We start from the raw sequence: 17891 nt of genomic DNA on the forward strand, positions 1-17891 counted from the left end.
CACTGCGTGATCTCCGTAATCAAAACCAGCAGGACATTAGTGACTCCCCACAAGAAGCATGAGGGTGGCGGAGAGCGGGAATGACTGTACTCTTAATTTTGTACCATGCCACGCCCCTATGGCAGCCATTTTGTGTCTGGTGCCCACAGCACATTCTCAGCATTCGAAATGTGCCTGTTGGCCCACAAAGGGTGGTGACCCCTGGTCTAGATCCAACATGTCATCCGGGCCAAAGTCAGGCAACAATCCAAAGTCCAATATCTCAGAGCGCTGAGGTGAGATACACCGCGGCAAGGATGGGGAGCAAGCAGTCAGAGGCCTGTGGTGTTTCCAGCAAGCAGAAGACTCAAGAGAGAGACCTTCTCTACGCTGGCCTCCTCAACAAGCGTTCTTCAGCTTTGGGTTGTTCATGTTGTTGGAATACACTTACCATGATCCCTTGACTAGGCTGGCTGGGGATGATGGGTCTTGTAGTCCGAGTACATCTGAGGACCCAAAGTTGAAGGACAGTGTCCTAGACCACACCCTTAACCACAGCTGCTGGCAGGGAAGGTGTTTCAGGGATTGCTCAGTCACAAGGGGACCCCTTGCTCATAAACTGTTCGGCAACCCTGGTCTGTAGATGTTATGTATGCTGTGTCATTACTGTTTGACCCGGATCAAGACCTTTTGGCACTACAGTTCTCATGGAGTGAGGTGGAGGAGGCTCAACCTCTTCCTCTGGCAAGTCTGAGGGCCCTTCAGCAGGTCTCTCTCCCAGAGGGCTCTTCAGGGGGATCCTCAGTGGACCCTGCCTGCCCCTAAAGGCCCTTGACCCTGTGGGGTGTCTGGTTTGTCCTCTCTGAGGACTACGGGTCTAGCAACAGGTCAGGGCCAGGCCTGAGACTGGCCTCCAGGCCTGCCAGAGTCTTGCATTTTAGGCCGAAACTTGTTTTGTTGTTGCAGGCCCGTGATGGAAGTCCCAAACCTGAAACCTCTTACTGAAGACCAGGCTCGGTTCTACTTCCAAGACCTGATCAAAGGCATTGAATACCGTGAGTTTCCTTTGCAGTGTTTCAGAAAAACCTCACAAAAGAAATGGGCACAGAAGGTTTGTGGTATTAATCATGGGAGCCAGAACCCTGATTCTATATTTTCATACCCAGGACTTGGGCCCTACAGCTATTAGAAGACAGCATGCTTCAGACCATGTGCAAAGTTATGCCCTTTCAGTGCTGCATAGCTATCGCAGTCTTAGTCACTGTGCTATGATAGTTCAGGCTAGGGGTATGGCTGTTTAAGCCCCAACCTCTCTCTCATTTCTTTATTTACTTGGAGCATTTCCCCCGCCCCTCTTCAACCAAAAAAAGTTCCCTTTTTGTAGCATATGCCCTGTCAATTAAAACAAAATAGTCCCTGCCTTCATGCTTACTATCACGACACAAAAGGGAGGAGGGATGGGGAGGGAGGATGGGGGGGTGAAGCAAACTCAGACATCAGTTTTTGCAAAATAACCTCTGAAAAGTAAGGGAAGGGGAGTGCTGTTTGCATCCTTTGAGCATTCTTGTTCTGTCAAATTCATGTCTTGCCTGATCTCTGCCTACAGTGCACTATCAAAAGATAATCCACCGGGATATTAAGCCTTCCAATCTTTTAGTTGGGGAAGACGGCCACATCAAAATAGCCGATTTTGGGGTGAGCAATGAATTCAAAGGGACAGATGCCCTGTTAACCAACACGGTGGGGACCCCAGCATTCATGGCGCCAGAGACCCTCTCGGAAACCAGGAAAATATTTTCTGGAAAGGTATGTCGAAAGACGTTTTTTGAGCGTGTGTTCAGGCAACCCTGGTTTCTGCCATCTGGAAGGAACCAACCACAATTAGGTTGTGTGAAATGGCTCCAAGATCACTGTGTTTCATCGCCAGCACAGCCAGTGTAGTGTCATGCAGATATGGAGAGCCTCAGGCCCAGGGGCCAAAGGCATTCCTCCAGGCCTTTCTCTCTGGCCCTTGGCACTTTGTCTGGGCTCCCACAGGACACCCCCCCCAGTAATTTTACCTGGCTGGCATCTGTCCTTCAACTGTGACAATACCTCTTGCTTGCCTGGACGGAGGATGGAGAGTGGCGTGTCTCTGGCTGTGCCCACTTTGGACACACCCACCACTGGTACACGGCCCCCAGAAGATTCCCCATAAGGGAATGTGGCCCTCGGGTTGAAAAGGATTCTGGCGATTAGAGCAGGGGTGGAATATCTATGCTTCTCCAGGTGTTGTTGGGAGTCCCAGTCTCCCCAGCCCCAGCCAGCATGGCCAATGGTTAAGGATAAAGGGAGATCATAGAATCATAGCGTTGGAAGGGGCCTGTAAGGCTATCAAGTCCACCCTTCAGCTCAATGCACGAATCCAGTTTAAAGCCCTTGAAGACTGTTCGGAAACTTCAGCTAGTGCAAAATGCGGCAGCCAGGCTGTTGACAAGGACGAATCGGTCTGCGCATATAACACCTGTCCTGGCTCGCTTGCACTGGCTACCTATTTGTTTCCGAGCTAGATTCAAGGTGCTGGTGTTGACCTATAAAGCCTTACACTGTGTGGGACCGCAATACCTTGTGGAACGCCTCTCGCGCTATGAACCTACCCGCTCACTTCGTTCAGTATCTAAGGCTCTCCTCCGGGTACCAACTCACCAGGCTGCCCGGAGGACTGTTACTAGAACTAGGGCCTTTTCTGTGGTGGCCCCTGAATTATGGAACAGCTTACCGGAGGAAATACGCCTGGCGCCTACAGTTCTTTCTTTTAGGCGTCCGGTTAAGACCTGGCTGTACTCCCAGGCATTTTAATGTTCAATGTTTTATGTTCAATGTTTTAGTTTAATGTTAAATTGTACGTCGCCTAGAGTGGCCATTGGCCAGATAGGCGACCCACAAATTAAATTATTATTATTATTATTATTATTATGTGTTCCTTTCTGTTACTGATTTTATTCTATATTGTATTTTAATCTCGTTTTGTACACCGCCCAGAGAGCTATTAGCTATGGGCGGTCTAGAAATGAAATAAATAAAAATAAATAAAATAAATAAAGCATCCTGACAGGTGGCTGTCCAGCTGCCTCTTGAACGCCTCCAGTGTTGGAGAGCCCAACACCTCCCTGGGAAATTGGTTCCATTATTGTACTGCTCTAACAGGAAGTCTTTCCTGATGTTCAGTTGAAGTCTGGCTTCCTGCAACTTGAACCCATTATTCTGTGTCCTGCCTTCTGGGATGATCGAGAAGAGATCTCGGCCCTCCTCTGTGTGGCAACCTTTCAAGTACTTGAAGAGTGCTATCATATCTCCCCTCAGTCTTCTCTTCTCAAGGCTAAACATGCCCCAGCCTCAGCCAGCATGGCTAGTGATCAAGGATGAAAGGAGCTGCAGTCCAGTATTATTTGGAGGGCCAGAGGTTCCCCTCTCCTGGGTTAGAGTGCCAAACTAGGACTGGGGAGACCCTGGTTTAAACCCCCACCCAGTCACAAAGCTTGCTGCATGGTCTTATCCAGTCTAACCTACCCTGCAAGGTTGTTGTGTGGATAAAATCAGAGGGGTGGGGGGGCATGTACTACACCCTTGGAGGAATCCTAGAATTGAAAGGGGTCTTGGTGGTCATCTAGCCTGTCTAATAAATAGATTAAAATGGCCAACACTCATTATCAACATGTATAGATGCTGTAGCCTTTGTGCATTGGGCCAATTTCGACAGTTCTCTGATTTCCCAGAGGAAAAGTGCATGAGGGGTGGAGGGGTGGGGTGGTTTGGAGTTGTACTTTGGTGCAACACAGTGACTTCTCCTCCCCCCCCCAAAAAAAAAAAAACAGATCTCCGCTGCTGTGTGTATTCTGAGTATTTCTGCATCTGCCAACATTAATATTCTGGTTTGATTGTTGTTATTATTGAGTCTGTGTACACATTGCACATTGAAAGCACATGGCTTCCCCCAAAGAATCCTGGAAACTGTATTTAACCCCTCACGGAGCTACAGTTCCCAGGATTCCTTGAGGGGAAGTCGTGTGCTTTAAATGTATGTTTAAATGTATAAACAGTGTGAGAGATGGTGATATGCCCTAGCATAAGGTTGGGAGATCCTTTTCAGCCCAGGGACCGCTTTCTCTTCCGGGCAACCTGCCAGGGACCGCATGCCAGGGCTAGGTGGTGCCAGAGGCGAAAGTGGGCAGAGCAATGAATGTAAATGTTGACCTTTGTACATTAGGCTAGTTTCTAGACACACTCACACTCCACTGTCTATCCTTCCTCCAGGCAAATGAGAGGCATTGTCCAGAATTCAAGGACAGGGACATTCCAGGCAAACATCCTCGTGGAGAGTTCAAAGCAGGAGTGGGAAAGGGCGTTGCCCAGGGAGAGGGGGTGTGGCTAGGGTGGAGGTATGGCCTGGAGACAGTCCCAAAGGCCAGGCAGAGAGGTCTGGAGGGCCACATTTCCCCTGTCCCTTGGCCTGTGGTTCCCCATCCCTGCAGCAGTTTGTCTTTTAAAAAGTAATACGAAAAGAACGCTTTTGGAAACCTCATCTAATCTCTCTCTCTTTCCCTCCCGCTCTTCCTAAGGCTTTAGATGTCTGGGCAATGGGGATCACTCTCTACTGTTTTGTTTTTGGACAGGTAATGAAACTGCTTCTTTACCTACATTTTGTATTCCTAAGATTTTTGTTGCTTGTTGGAAACTGGGCCAAGGGTAGCATTTGGTTGCAAGGTCTTTGCCCTTCTTCTCAGGGGAGGGGGCATATATAGCTGGGTAAGACCTGGATGTTGTTAAGGCAGCTTGATGAATGAGCCCACAAATGTCAGCGGCCTGCAAAAATGCTGACCAGCATGCTAAGAAGCTACCAGCCTGCATGTGCGAGCGTGGAAACACAGGATACTAGCCTCATAGCAGGCTAGTTTTTCATTTTATTTTTTAAAGAAGCTTTTCTTACCGAGTAGGCTGCTGGAGGAGGTTCACAGTTGAGGGATGGGTTTTCCTTCCTTCATAGCCAGGACAGACACCAAATGAGCTGGTGGAGGAGGAATGGAGCAGTCTGTCCCTCTCCACTTACCTGGATTCCTAGTCACCTATGGCAATCAGGCGAGTTGTTAAATACATAGCTGTACTCGGGGCCAAAGTTAGATGCAAATCAGTTATCTCCTGTGTGGCTTATTGCCTACATGATTGCCTCTGCAAGACAAGGCAGGGTTTTTTTGCAGGGGAAGAGGGATTTAAATCAGGAAATAGAGTGGGAGAATAGGGTTAACACACACACAAAATACACACTGCCACATACCTAATCAAATGATTAGTCCACGTGGCTCCTTGGAAGTTAAAAACAAAAAATGAAACCCGTGGGAAACCTTTCTTATGATCATTCCTATTGGGCTATTTTTTATTTATTTATTTACTTTTACAGGAGTCTATCTCCTTGTTGCATACTGTTTGCTTTTCACTGTTGTTGTATTTGTAGTTCTTGTACCTTGCGTTGAGTCCATATTTTATTTTATTCATTTATTTGGCATATTTCCAACCCGCCTTCCGTCACAATCAAGCCCAGGGTGGTGTACAACTCACATTTACAAGATACACATGCATTTAATGAAAACTATAAAGCAGTATAACTATAGGAGCAGCTAAAAATACAGCCATTAAACTACAAAGTGGGTTATTCAATCTTGTCAGAGGCTGAGATGTCTGATAGCTTTCCCCCCTGGAAAGCGAGAAGTAAGAAGCTTCCAGATATCCAGGCCCAAAAGCTCTCTTCACAGATAGGGCTGCTGACTCTATAAAGAGCATTGTCTAGACAATTCAGTACAGGAGGCTTTTCTATTTTCTTGTATATTAATAAAAGAGGACGAGTCAAAAAGGGAATCGTCCCTTCAAATATAATTCATTTCCCTTCTCTGTTCCAGTCCCAGCCTCTTAATCTCAAAGCTGGCAGATCTGCAGAGCACTGACTTGTGTGTCCGTGTCATCCTCTAGTTGCATATTTTTAAACCCTTTTGCTCTCCCCCAGCCTGCACAAAGTTCTTGGGGTTACTAGGGCTTTATCTCAGCTGGGAACACAAGCAAGTCCACAAGGCCATATAGTGCTGGTGGCTTCCCACATCAGGTGCCAAGATAACGCTCTGGCTTGGCATTCTGCAAATATTCCCATGAGATCCACTCTGGTCACTAGTTCACAGAGAGGCATCAAAATGGCATTGCTGTGGCTCTCTTTGGCAATTGCGGTTCTCTGAAATGACTAAATACAAGGTGAGCCATCTGGGATTTGTCACATTCTCAGTCAGGAATACTCTTAATACTATATAACTGCCTGTATGTATCTGTCTGTCTAAAGTTTAATAATCAATAATAAATCCAGGGACTGGAATCCATCAGGTATGTGAGAGCGTAGGCAAGCTAGGGGAAAAAAGGCAGAGGTGTGATGAAGGCTTTATGCCAGTGTACCTGCCATGGCTCCACCCCAAAGGATTCTGGGAAATAATCAGTTTTACGTCCGTCATGAGAGGTGCCCATAAATCAGAGAAGAGGCGGAGGAGGTTCCTAGGAGACAGGCAGTCCAAGGTAGCCAAAATTGGTGCCTTGCCTGATGATTCTTCTCTTGTTCTTCCTAGTGCCCTTTTATGGATGAGCGGATTCTAAGTTTGCACAGCAAAATCAAGAGCCAGATGCTGGAATTTCCCGACCAGTGAGTACGCAGAACCACTGTGTTTGTTCTGGATATTTGTATACAACATTTCAGGACTATACAGTCCTCCTGTATAACATCATAAAGGAAATTATAATACAATATAAAATATACAAATCTACAGTAAAACCAATTCCACAAGCAACTCCACATCACATAACAATAATAGAAAAGGTCGGCAAGGGCAGGCTGCAAGCCCCAGAACCAATTTAACCATAGACCTGGGTGAACAGATACATTTTTAACCATGACAGAAACCCAACAAGGCCAGTGCCAGCCAGATCTTAACTATCCTAGGTAGGGGTCCACAAACACACTTGCCGGTTAGGAACTGGTGAGTGCATTCTGAATTCTCACAAGACCTCCCACCACCACCTCCCTTTCTGGGCTTGCAGAAGGGCAAGGGTCTCCCAGAACTTGCATGGACCCTCGGAGATGCCTTGCTGCTTCCTGAGCCGTTCCAAGACTCGGTGTGACAGGAATGAGACTCTGTGCACACTCACCTACCTTCCAGCTCATGTCTATGCTGAAATACAAGGACTTGCCTTCACAGTTGTGCACACAGTACCTCCAGAGCACTGCATGACATGACATCACAGTAAGACTCTACCCCTTCCCTTTCGGCAGGGGGGGATACATTCAGCAGTGGCAAACTGCGTGGCTTCCCAGGTAAAATTGTCTGTGTGTGTGTGTGTGTGTATTCCTGAATATAAATCTGAAGTTCACCATTTCCTGAAGAGTTGTAATTGATTTGGGGCTTTACTAATAAAGCAGGAAAGAGGTGAGAAATCCTGAGAGAAAAATGTTTGCAGCAGGGGTTGGGACGGTGTCTTGGGTCCTCATTTGCATCTGGGTGGACAGAAGGGCCCTAACCCAGAGGAAGAGCATCTGCTTTGCATGCAAAAGGCCCCAAGTTCTGTTGTTGTGTAAATTTGTATAAATGTTAGCAGAGAACAATGTGTGTGTGCCAGTGTGTGTGTTTACCTGAGTTAGCAGGCTTTTACCCTGCATTGAGATCACTGAGACTTAAGACTTAGTAAAATAAGAAAAGCTACTTTATTTATAGAAATACATAGTAGATAGAAAGGCATACCTAGTTCTAACTAACTAAGTTGGAGGCGCAATGCCCAGGCTCAGGAGGGAGAGAGCAGAGACAAAGGTGTCTCCTCTCTCTCGGACAGTCGAAGAAGAGAAGAGAGGAAAGGGCGGAAGGAGGAGGGGCAGATAAGCTTCCCTAAGACGTATCAGTCAGAGCATCACAGGTAAAGGTAATCAGGCCTATCCATCTGGAGGACCCTAACTCTGTCTCCCTTCTGGAACATAAACAAAAGAACAAAACAGGAGTTGCTCTTGCCCCACTTCCAACAAGTTCAACCCCCTGCATCTCTGGGTAGGTCTGAGAATGTCTCCTGTGTGAAACCCTCGAGTGCTGCTGCTAGTCAGTGTAGGCAGTATTGAGCTTGATGGACTAGTGGCGTGACTTGTATACAGCAGCTTCCTCCGGAATGGTACCAAGTAGGCTAGAGAAACTTTGTTCTTCTGAAGGTTATTGCGGGGGGCGCAGGCAAGGAATTATGATGGCCTCAAGCCAGGCCCCTTGACCTCTGGAAATCCACTCTCCATTACTGTCTTGAGATTCCACCAGGAGTTACCATCATATTTTCAGACCTGTATTTGTAGCCTTAAGGACTAGATTGCCTTGCTTTTTAAAAAAAAAAAGGTGAGAGAGCAGAGTTCTTCAGGATATTAATTAATACCAGGCCCTGTTTGTGAGGCTTGTGGCAATATGCGCAGGTCAGCCGAGCTAACACTTTGACTCGTCTTGGTATTTTTTTTCCTATCAAGGCCAGACATTTCTGATGAACTGAAAGATCTGATAACGCAGATGTTGGACAAGAACCCAGAATCCAGGATCACAGTGCCAGAAATTAAGGTATCTGACAGTCAATCCCAAACTAGGGATTGGGGATTGTGTGTAATCTTTTCAGGGTAGCTTTCTCTTTTTTGTTGTTGTCCTGACATGCTTATCCATGCTACTGTTCCCACCGTTTTATGGTTCATTTTATGGTTCATATTATTTAAGTATGTTGGAAGTGTTTGGGCTGCAACTTTTTATGCATTAAGTTTTTATGTATTGTATTACAATTATATTATTTTTATGCAGCCTAATATAGCATTTGCCTTTATTGCAGCCACATCACACTGTTGGCTCATATTCAGCTTCAACAACAATTCCAAGATCCTTCTCACATGTTGTATTGCTGAGCCAAGTATCCCCCATCTTATAACTGTGCATTTGGTTTCTTTTTCCTAAGTGTAGAACTCTGCATTTATCCCTGTTGAATTTCATTCTGTTGTTTTCAGCCCAATGTCAAGGTCCCTTTGAATTTTGTTTCTGTCTTCCACGGTATTAGCTATGCCCCCCAATTTTGTATCATCTACAAATTTGATAAGCATACTCTGCACCTCCTCATTCAAGCCGTTAATAAAAATGTTGAAGAGCACTGGGCCCAGGACCAAGCCCTGTGGTACCCCACTTGTTTTTTCTGCCCAGTTTGAGAAAGAACCATTGATAAGCGCTCTTTGAGTACGATTCTGTAGCCAACTGTGGATCCATCTGGTAGTTGTTCCATCCAGCCCACATTTAGCTAGCTTGCTAATCAGAATATCATGGGGCACTTTGTCAAAAGCTTTGCTGAAGTTGAGATATATTATGTCCACAGCATTCCCACAGTCTACAAGGGAGGTTACCCAATCAAAACACGAGATGAGATTAGTTTGGCAGGATTTGTTTTTCCTAAATCCATGTTGGCTCCTAGTAATCACTGCGTTGTTTTCAAGGTGCTTACAAATTGACTGCTTTATAATCTGCTCCAGAGTTTTTCCAGGGATTGACTGATCTGTAGTACCCTGGTTCTTCCTTTTTGCCGTTTTTGAAGATAGGGACAACATTAGCTCTTCTCCAGTCATCCAGCACTTCACCAGTCCTCCACGATTTTGTAAAGATAATAGACAGCGGTTCTCAGAGTTCTTCAGCCAGATCCTTCAATACTCTAGGATTCGGTTTATTGGGCCCTGCCGATTTGAACTCGTTCAAAGTGATTTGGTATTCCTTAATCATTTGTCTATCAATCTCAAGTTCCAATCCATCTTCCACAAGGTGTCTCATGTCCCTTGAGGAAGGGGGTGTCCGTGTCCTGAATTTCCCTTCATTGGATCACTCCAAATTCTAGTATTCAAGAAAGAGGGGAGGGGAATTCTCTCTCTGCATAATTCTCTTTCTTCTTGCTCTTTCCCCCTTCCTCCCAACTAAAAAGCCACAAATGTTGTAACCTTTCTGGACTGTGTGAGTTGCCCTTTTCCATCTCCACAGTATCCCTTTTGAGATCCAAAATGTACCTTGTATTCCAAGTGTGGGTGCCTAATTGATTGGTAAAAGGGCATTATGTGTGTTCTCCAGGGCCCGTTCCAGGTAACCACTCTGCTGCCACACTATGGACCAGCTCCAGTTTCCAAACACTTTTCAGAGGTGGCCCAGCTTGACAGCCCATTACAAGAAATCCAGTCTAGATCCTCCCATGGTGTGTATTGCAGTATCCCAAGTCGCAGCCTGGTAGCCAGATTGATTAAGGAGTTTTTTTCCCACATGTGTCAACGGAACAGCCTCCTTTTTTTGTAAACCAACATTTTATTTTAATTTTAAGTGACAGTTTCATAGTGTTGATTTCTCTGTCCTTCGAGACCCAGAGGAAATGTGTTACTCTTAAATTGTTCTCTCTTCCACTGAAATGAAACAATATCAGCCTAATGGTACTTTCCATCTTTGTAGCAAGAGTCTCTGGGTTACCAAATCTGTTTTCCCCCCGCAATCAATAGTTCTGACAAGGCAACACATGTGTTGTTATTGTATCTTCTTCTTACAAACAAGGTGTATCCCTGGGTCACCAAGAACGGAGTGGAACTGTTGCCAACAGAGGATGAGAACTGCACACTCATAGAGGTGACCGAAGAAGAGGTCGAGAATTCAGTTAAACATATCCCAAGTTTGGCCACTGTGGTGAGTGAGACCCAGAGTGCCAGGGGTGCGTTGGATATGCTGCCCTGATTTATACTCCGGGGAGGGGGGGGGAGGTTTGAAAGGGCATTTAAAAATACAACATTTAAAAAATTTATTTCAAACCTATTTAACTGTCCAGCCAACTGTATTAGTTGAATGAGCCTGTCACAGTAAGCCATAAGCCAGAGGTGGCTAACCATTTTTGAGCCATGAGCCACACTGACTCATGGTCCACCCTCTGGATGCTGTATGTCAAAGTGGGCAGGACTGAAGTGTAGAAGTAGCGGCAGGTGGAGCCCATTGGAACTGGCGGGGCAGGAAGCAGGGAGCCCAACAATAGCTGGCACCAGAGCCAATGACAGGCGGAGCCAACTCATTCTACGTTTGTCCCTGCTGTCCTCCTCCCTGCTGAGTTCTAAAAGGGCAACAGTCTCAAGGAGGAGGAGGCTGACGGCCAGGCCACGGGATATGAGGGAGTGGACTGGACGTGAGTAAGAAAGCAGGCAGGTGGAGGCTGGCAACCAGAGGCTGGTGGGCAGTGCCCCATTTGCCCTAATAAACCAGCCTCTAAAGGTGAGAGTGAGCGCAGCGATCACTCAAGACTGCCCTCCAAGACTTTCCTATCAGTTATTGTACACTATATTAAATCAGTCGGTCGCATGTTACTATCATCAACTGACCATGAAAGAAGTACAAAATATAAACATTGCAAAATCACAGCCTCAGAGCAGCAAAAGGTGGCATTAGGAACGGGGCGGGGAGGGAATCATAACTGGTTTAGGAGATATGACAGCATTCATATATGTTGCCACCAGTTTGGTAACAGATTTATTAGACCTCTCAGGAAAGATGCTAGAAAGGATCTCTAAGGGATCTACCAAGAAACCGCCTCACAAGGGGATAAATTATGCATCCTATACACTAGGAAAGCACGGGAGAGACTATTTCAAACTAAACTATTACAATGATGGCACCTCTCGTTGGTTGGAACTCTTAACAAATCTGCTTTCCTAGTGCAGATTTTATCAAAGGGTTATAGGATGCATAATTTATCCCCTTGTGAGGCGGTTTCTTGGTGGATCCTTAGAGATCCTTTCTAGTGTCTTCCTTGAGAGGTCTAATAAATTTATATATATATATATATATATATATACACACACACACACACACATATACACGTATTAACATAGACAAAGAGGGAGCTTGGGGGGCACAAAAAACCTTTAGGGATCAGAGCCAGAAAAAAAATATTTATTTATCACCTAAATTACAAATTGAGACATTTAGGGGAGGGGGCACAAAAATGTTTGCATCATGACATGGCATTGGGGGACCCATGGGAGCAGTCAATAATTTAAATAAAACACTAAACTCTAAAAAAAACCAAAACCAAAATAAAGCAGGGGCTTTGGAGGGGGCCACTAAAACCTTTTGGGAGGCCATTTAGGGACCATGGGCTCGGTATCAGAATGAATAATCAGAATGAATAATCAGAATGAATAACCATAATCGTCTCTTTCAGATCCTGGTAAAATCAATGATCCGGAAAAGATCTTTTGGGAATCCATTTGAAGGGAGCAGAAGAGAAGAGCGATCCCAGTCTGCCCCAGGCAATCTGTTGACGTAAGTCTCTCCGGTGCAGGAGTTCTGTGGAGGTGGTCAGGAGCTTTCAGACTGTGTTGTGGAGAACTTTGGTGTTTGGGGGTGAGGAGTTTCCTTGAAAGATAATCAAGGGTTCTTGACGACGAATAATGTGCAGGCCAGCCCTCCAATGAGACAGGCTGAGGTGTCTACCTCAGGCAGAAGACAACAGACTGATTAGTTTTTGTAGGGAGGAGGGGAGAGGTATTTGTGTGACTTTCTGCCTCAGGTGCCAAATTAACTCTGCTTCCCTTGGGGACTTGACTTGTAGCTGATGCCGTTTGCTGCTCCACTTCAGGGGACAAAATATTTTGGGCCTGCCCTGTTGCTAAAAGACAGAATTCCCCATCTTTCCCTGTAGTGTGGAGCCAGGCTAAAACATGGGGTATAATCCAGGACACTCTTCTCATGTAGAGAGATGGCTGAGTCTGTCAGCAGGCCTGGCCAGCAGCATGTGTAAACTAAGGCTGTTTCCCAACACATGAATTTTATTAAAATACTTACATCTTATCCATTGCTGGAGAACATGCCTGAATTCACTTGGTCTCTAAAGGCAGGAGGAGATGGAGAGGCTATCCAAATTTGTTGAGGCAAGGGTTTCCATAACTTTGGTGCCAATACAGAAAAGGCCCTGTCCTCATGCCCACCCACCATATCTCAGCAAGGCCTTCTGTGAAGGAGATTCTTACGAGCCTGAAATGGGCCAGTGGAAGACTTTGGTCTGAAACAGACAGGTGGCAGAACTCACCATCGGGATGCACTCTAGATTAAGGTGGGTCACTCCAGTGCCACCCCCACCTTTTGGAGGGGTCGAGGGTTAGGGCTTCTTGGTTGTAAGAGAGAGGGAGCAAAGCAATGCAAAGGAAGATGGATTCTGCAAACTACCTTTTTTGTGATTGCCTCATGATTATTAAATGTTCTTACTGTATCACATATTTATCCATATATGGGCTTGGTGGTGGTGGTGGGGTGGCAATATATTCTGCCATTCATTTGCCATTTAGCTCTAAGTTTCCTGAAATTTCACAGCACAAATATGCCTAAGAGACCTTAGAAATAATTATATATATACACACACACAGACACTAACACATACATTTAAAAATATGTTTATTACATATGTAGTGTTGAGAGCATAAATGTCTCTTTAGGTCTATAATCCAGGAAGCATGAATAAGCATTTCCCCAGATTCTGTGGTCAGGAAACTCAGATGTAATTATTCAGAACACATTAATATTGGTTACCTAGATTTTAAAGGGATAGCAAAGAAGAGGGTAGTGAGAGAACGCAGCAGTGTTTCTAAGCTTTTCTCCTATACCATGTGGACTCTTGCTGTTGTTGTTTAACAAAAGCTGAGATTTTTCAAGCTGCCAAAGTAGTAAGTCTTGGAAATATGTGGAGTACACAAGTATCCGGATTCTGCTTCCGTTGCTTCATTGTTGTGGTTTGGTTTCTTTGAACTGTGTCCAAAAATACGTTTCTTTGAACTGTGTCCAAAAATATGTCCTCCTGCACAGTTTGGTAGTGGGTGTGATGATGGAAGTCGTGTCCGATTTCTTTTTTTCTGCTTGTGTTCTCACATCCACTTCCTCTCCTTGACCTTCCCCCTCATCCCCCATGACCCCCCTGCCCACGACTCCAGAAAAAACAAACCAGGAAATGTGAAATATTCCATTAGTCCCAGGTAATGAGCACAAGGGTCTTGCTAACTCCTCCTCCTCCCTCTCCGTCTGTTAATGCAACGAATTGGGTCAGAAGTGTTCCGAGCTGCTGCATGCCAGCACCGCTACCAAAGCGCGAACGTGAAGCTGATTTCTGACACGTGGAATGTCCTTGTTCTGGAGTTCCATTTTTGAAATGTGCAGCATGATTGCGATTTAAAACAGGAACGCAGCAGGATGCTGAAGTGGCTGTCTGTCAGCAGGAGCCTTGTTAGGGGGTGTTAGAGGCATCCATCTGCCCCCCCTTTTTTTATTCATTATTACTACTATTATATTGTTGCTTAGGGCATGGGCCGGAGCTCAGTAACAGAGCATCTGCTTTGTATAAGAAGGTCCCAGATTCGATCCCCCACATCTCCAAGTAGGCCTGGGAGAGACCCCTGCCTGAAATCTTGGACATGCTGCTGCTGGTCAGTGCAGACAGTACTGAGCTAGATGGACCAGTGGTCTCACTCGGTATAAGGCGGCTTCCTATGTACTGGGCAGCCCTGCAAAATCCAGTCCCTGCACACTGCCTGCCATCTCAGTTTGGCCAGAGGCATGCAATGCATTTCTGCAAATTGGTGCCCGGAGTCCGTTAGGTACCTAGCAGTGCCCCCGGTTGCTGGAAAGATCTATGTGCATGTGACTGTCAGCAGGGACTTGATCAAAGACCTTGGGGAAGAGCCTGGGATATGATGAATCAGGCCGTCCTTGAGGGATCCGGGACCCAAGGTGGTCTGGGCCCTGCAAATTAATACAAGCGCCTTGGCCCTGCCTAAGCAGCATATGGACAGCCAATGCAAGCTTTTAAGCACCGGAGTGATGTGCTGGCAGGAGTCTGTCCCCCCCAACAGTCTAACTGCCGCATTTTCCACCAGCTGGAGCTTCTGGGCCAGGCGCAAGGGTAGCCCCACATACAGCACATCGCAGTAATCAAGGGCGGAGGTTACCAGTTCAAGAATCGCCCTGGCCACGCTATCCCTGCGGAAGAATGGCCGTAGTTGGTGTAGTTGGTGTAGCCGTAGCTGGCAAAAGGTGCTTCTAGCCACTGAGGCTACCTGAGCCTCTAATGTCAAAGATGCATCCAGGAAGACACCCTCCAAATGGAGTATCTGTTCTTCCAAAGGCATGAGTGCAACCATTGCCCCCATGAACCTCCATGTGTATATCAAAGCTGTCTTTTGTGCACTGGAGCCATTGGAGTGATGTCAGATGTGACCAGAATATAAGAACATAGGAAACTGCCTTATGCTGGATCAGGCCACTGGTCTATCTAGCTCAGTAGTGTCTACCCTGACTGGCAGTGGCTCTCCTTGGTTTCAGGCAGGGTCCTCTCCCAGCCCTATGGGGAAATGCCAGGGATTGAATCTGGGACCCTCTGCATGCAAAGCAAATGCTACAGCTCTTCCTCCATGTGTAGCAGTGGCTGTCTCTTTCTCTCGTCCTCAATTGATTTCGGGGGGGGGGGGGGAAGGGGAAGGACTTTCAATTTTTGACATGCTCTGTTTTCGTTTTAAAGCAGGAAGCAAAGCAGCGAAGACAACCTTAAGAACATCAACGACTTGCCAAATCTGGGCGAGGATGAATTGCTTTCCTGAAGGCTGCCGTTCTGGTTGGAATGCACCCGCTGGTTACCCACCCTCCCACCTGACTCCTTTACAAAGCATGCATCTGTGGAGAGAGCCCGAGTCAAACCAACCAGCGTTCAGTGACGCTGTGGTAACCATATAGATGCTGAATATTGAGCTTTTTGCGGCAGCATGCTGTATAAGCCAGAATCTGTCCACCCGTCATAAATAAGGACCATGGCTGGGATCGTTTGATAGCAAATTACGGGGACCATGAACAGGCCTGCTACTAGACGTCGTCTGGATAGAGCAACGTAAGAGTTGTTATCCTGATTTTGCAAAAGTCAACCAAATGAGTTCAGGGAGGAGGCACAGGGGCAAAAGTTCTCAGGCCAAATATTTCCTTAAGAGTATCTCATAAAAGACCATAGCCCGTATTTTAAAAGCGTGTCAAAAATGGGCGGCTGAGTGTGATGCTTTCTGCCAAGCGGAGATAGTGTTTGCATCCTAACAGTAATATACATTTTTCTTTTCTTTTTTTGCTTTTGTGTTTCTCTATTTTTTTTATTGATTTTTCCTGCATGGAAACAAAACAAACAAAAAAGCCACATCAGGGTTTTTGGTTATGCTTGGCTTTTTGTGGCTAGAGATTATTCACAGCTACATATGAGAGTGGTTTGCCTTGATTTCATTTGACTGTCCTCAAGGCCATAACAGCGGTCTGGTTTGTGGGATTTTGAATGCTCCAGGAGTGCAAGTGGAAAGGCTCTCTTTTCTTTTTGAAAGGGCTGAATGTGCCAGAACCCACAGAGCGCTGGAGTTCAAGGCGATCATGTTCAAGCACAAATTTGAAAACACTCGCTGTGGGGGTGAAACAAATATTGTATCTAGCTGCTGAAGCGTTAACAAGAATTTATTGCTTGCCATTTCACTTGATCACCGTGTCTGTATGAGTGTGTACAAAATTCAGGGTTTTTAATAACAATTATAATCCAACTCTTCCTCGTATGTAACATGGTTTAATACATTTTAAAAGAATGACAGACAGCTTCTGCAGTTTTTGAATGCGCACCGAGTTGGTTGATGCACATTGCCATAACCCAACAGTAGGTGGTGTTAATGCCACCCTCCTCCCTGCTGAGTTGTACAGAGACAACACTTAAACTAAGGAGGTGGAAGATTTTTATTTATTTATTTATTTATTTAAAACTTATATACCGCCCGACTAGCAATAGCTCTCTGGGCGGTGAACATAGATACAATAAAATACAATATAATACAAAAACATCAGTCTAAAATCAAATTTCACAATCTAAAAACAGCAAAGGCTAAAATCAAATTACAAACATTACAATCATTAACAAAAAATTAAAATGCCTCGGAGTAGAGAAAGGTTTTAACCTGGCGCCGAAAGGATGATAGTGTCGGCGCCAGGCGAACCTCGTCGGGGAGACTATTCCATAGTTCGGGGGCCACCACTGAGAAGGCCCTTGATCTTGTCACTGCCCTCGGGGCCTCCCTATGAGTCGGGACCCGGAGGAGGGCCTTCGTAGCAGACCGTAGTGTACGAGCCGGTTCATAGCGGGAGAGGCGTTCCGACAGATATCGAGGTCCCGCGCCGTATAAGGCTTTATAGGTTAATACCAACACTTTGAATTTGGCCCGGAAGCGTATTGGAAGCCAGTGCAAGCGGGCCAAAACAGGTGTTATAAGGTCAGACCGCTTTGTTCTTGTTAGCAGTCTGGCCGCCGCATTTTGCACCAGCTGTAGCTTCCGAACCATCTTCAGAGGTAGCCCTACGTAGAGCGCATTACAGTAATCCAAACGTGAGGTTACCAGAGCATGTACTACTGATGTAAGATCCTCCTTACTCAGGTAGGGACGTAGCTGGGCTACCAATCAAAGTTGGTAGAACGCATTCCGTGCCACCGAGGCTACATGAGCCTCAAGTGACAGGGAAGAGTCTAGAACGACTCCCAGACTACGAACCTGTTCCTTTAGGGGGAGTGTAACCCCATCCAGGACAGGATATGTATCCACCATCTGATTGGAAAAACCATCCACCAACAGCATCTCAGTCTTATCAGGATTGAGTCTCAGTTTGTTAGTTCTCATCCAGTCCATTGTCGCGTCCAGGCAACGGTTCAGCACATTGACCGCCTCACCTGAGGAAGATGTAAAGGAGAAGTAGAGCTGCGTGTCATCAGCGTACTGGTGACAACGCACTCCAAAA

General features: G+C 46.0%; 1 protein-coding gene across 5 annotated transcripts in view; it reads left to right on the forward strand.

Moving 5' to 3' along the window:
• The window catches only part of CAMKK2 (calcium/calmodulin dependent protein kinase kinase 2), a 71112-nt gene extending 54411 nt beyond the window's left edge, over positions 1 to 16701 (forward strand). For 4 of the 5 annotated variants that reach the window (XM_061603044.1, XM_061603042.1, XM_061603043.1 and 1 more), the window contains exons 9-16: positions 946 to 1034; positions 1586 to 1785; positions 4578 to 4631; positions 6615 to 6688; positions 8534 to 8621; positions 10617 to 10745; positions 12268 to 12368; positions 15610 to 16701. In XM_061603044.1, coding sequence (XP_061459028.1) covers positions 946 to 1034; positions 1586 to 1785; positions 4578 to 4631; positions 6615 to 6688; positions 8534 to 8621; positions 10617 to 10745; positions 12268 to 12368; positions 15610 to 15688 — 814 coding nt within the window. In that variant the 3' untranslated portion in view covers positions 15689 to 16701. The remainder of the gene's footprint in view (positions 1 to 945; positions 1035 to 1585; positions 1786 to 4577; positions 4632 to 6614; positions 6689 to 8533; positions 8622 to 10616; positions 10746 to 12267; positions 12369 to 15609) is intronic. The other variant, XM_061603041.1, reaches the window with a different exon arrangement.
• The last annotated feature ends 1190 nt before the right edge of the window (positions 16702 to 17891 follow it).

The sequence above is a fragment of the Rhineura floridana genome, chromosome 19, assembly GCF_030035675.1.
Source record: "Rhineura floridana isolate rRhiFlo1 chromosome 19, rRhiFlo1.hap2, whole genome shotgun sequence".
In the NCBI taxonomy this organism is placed as follows: Eukaryota; Metazoa; Chordata; class Lepidosauria; order Squamata; family Rhineuridae; genus Rhineura; species Rhineura floridana.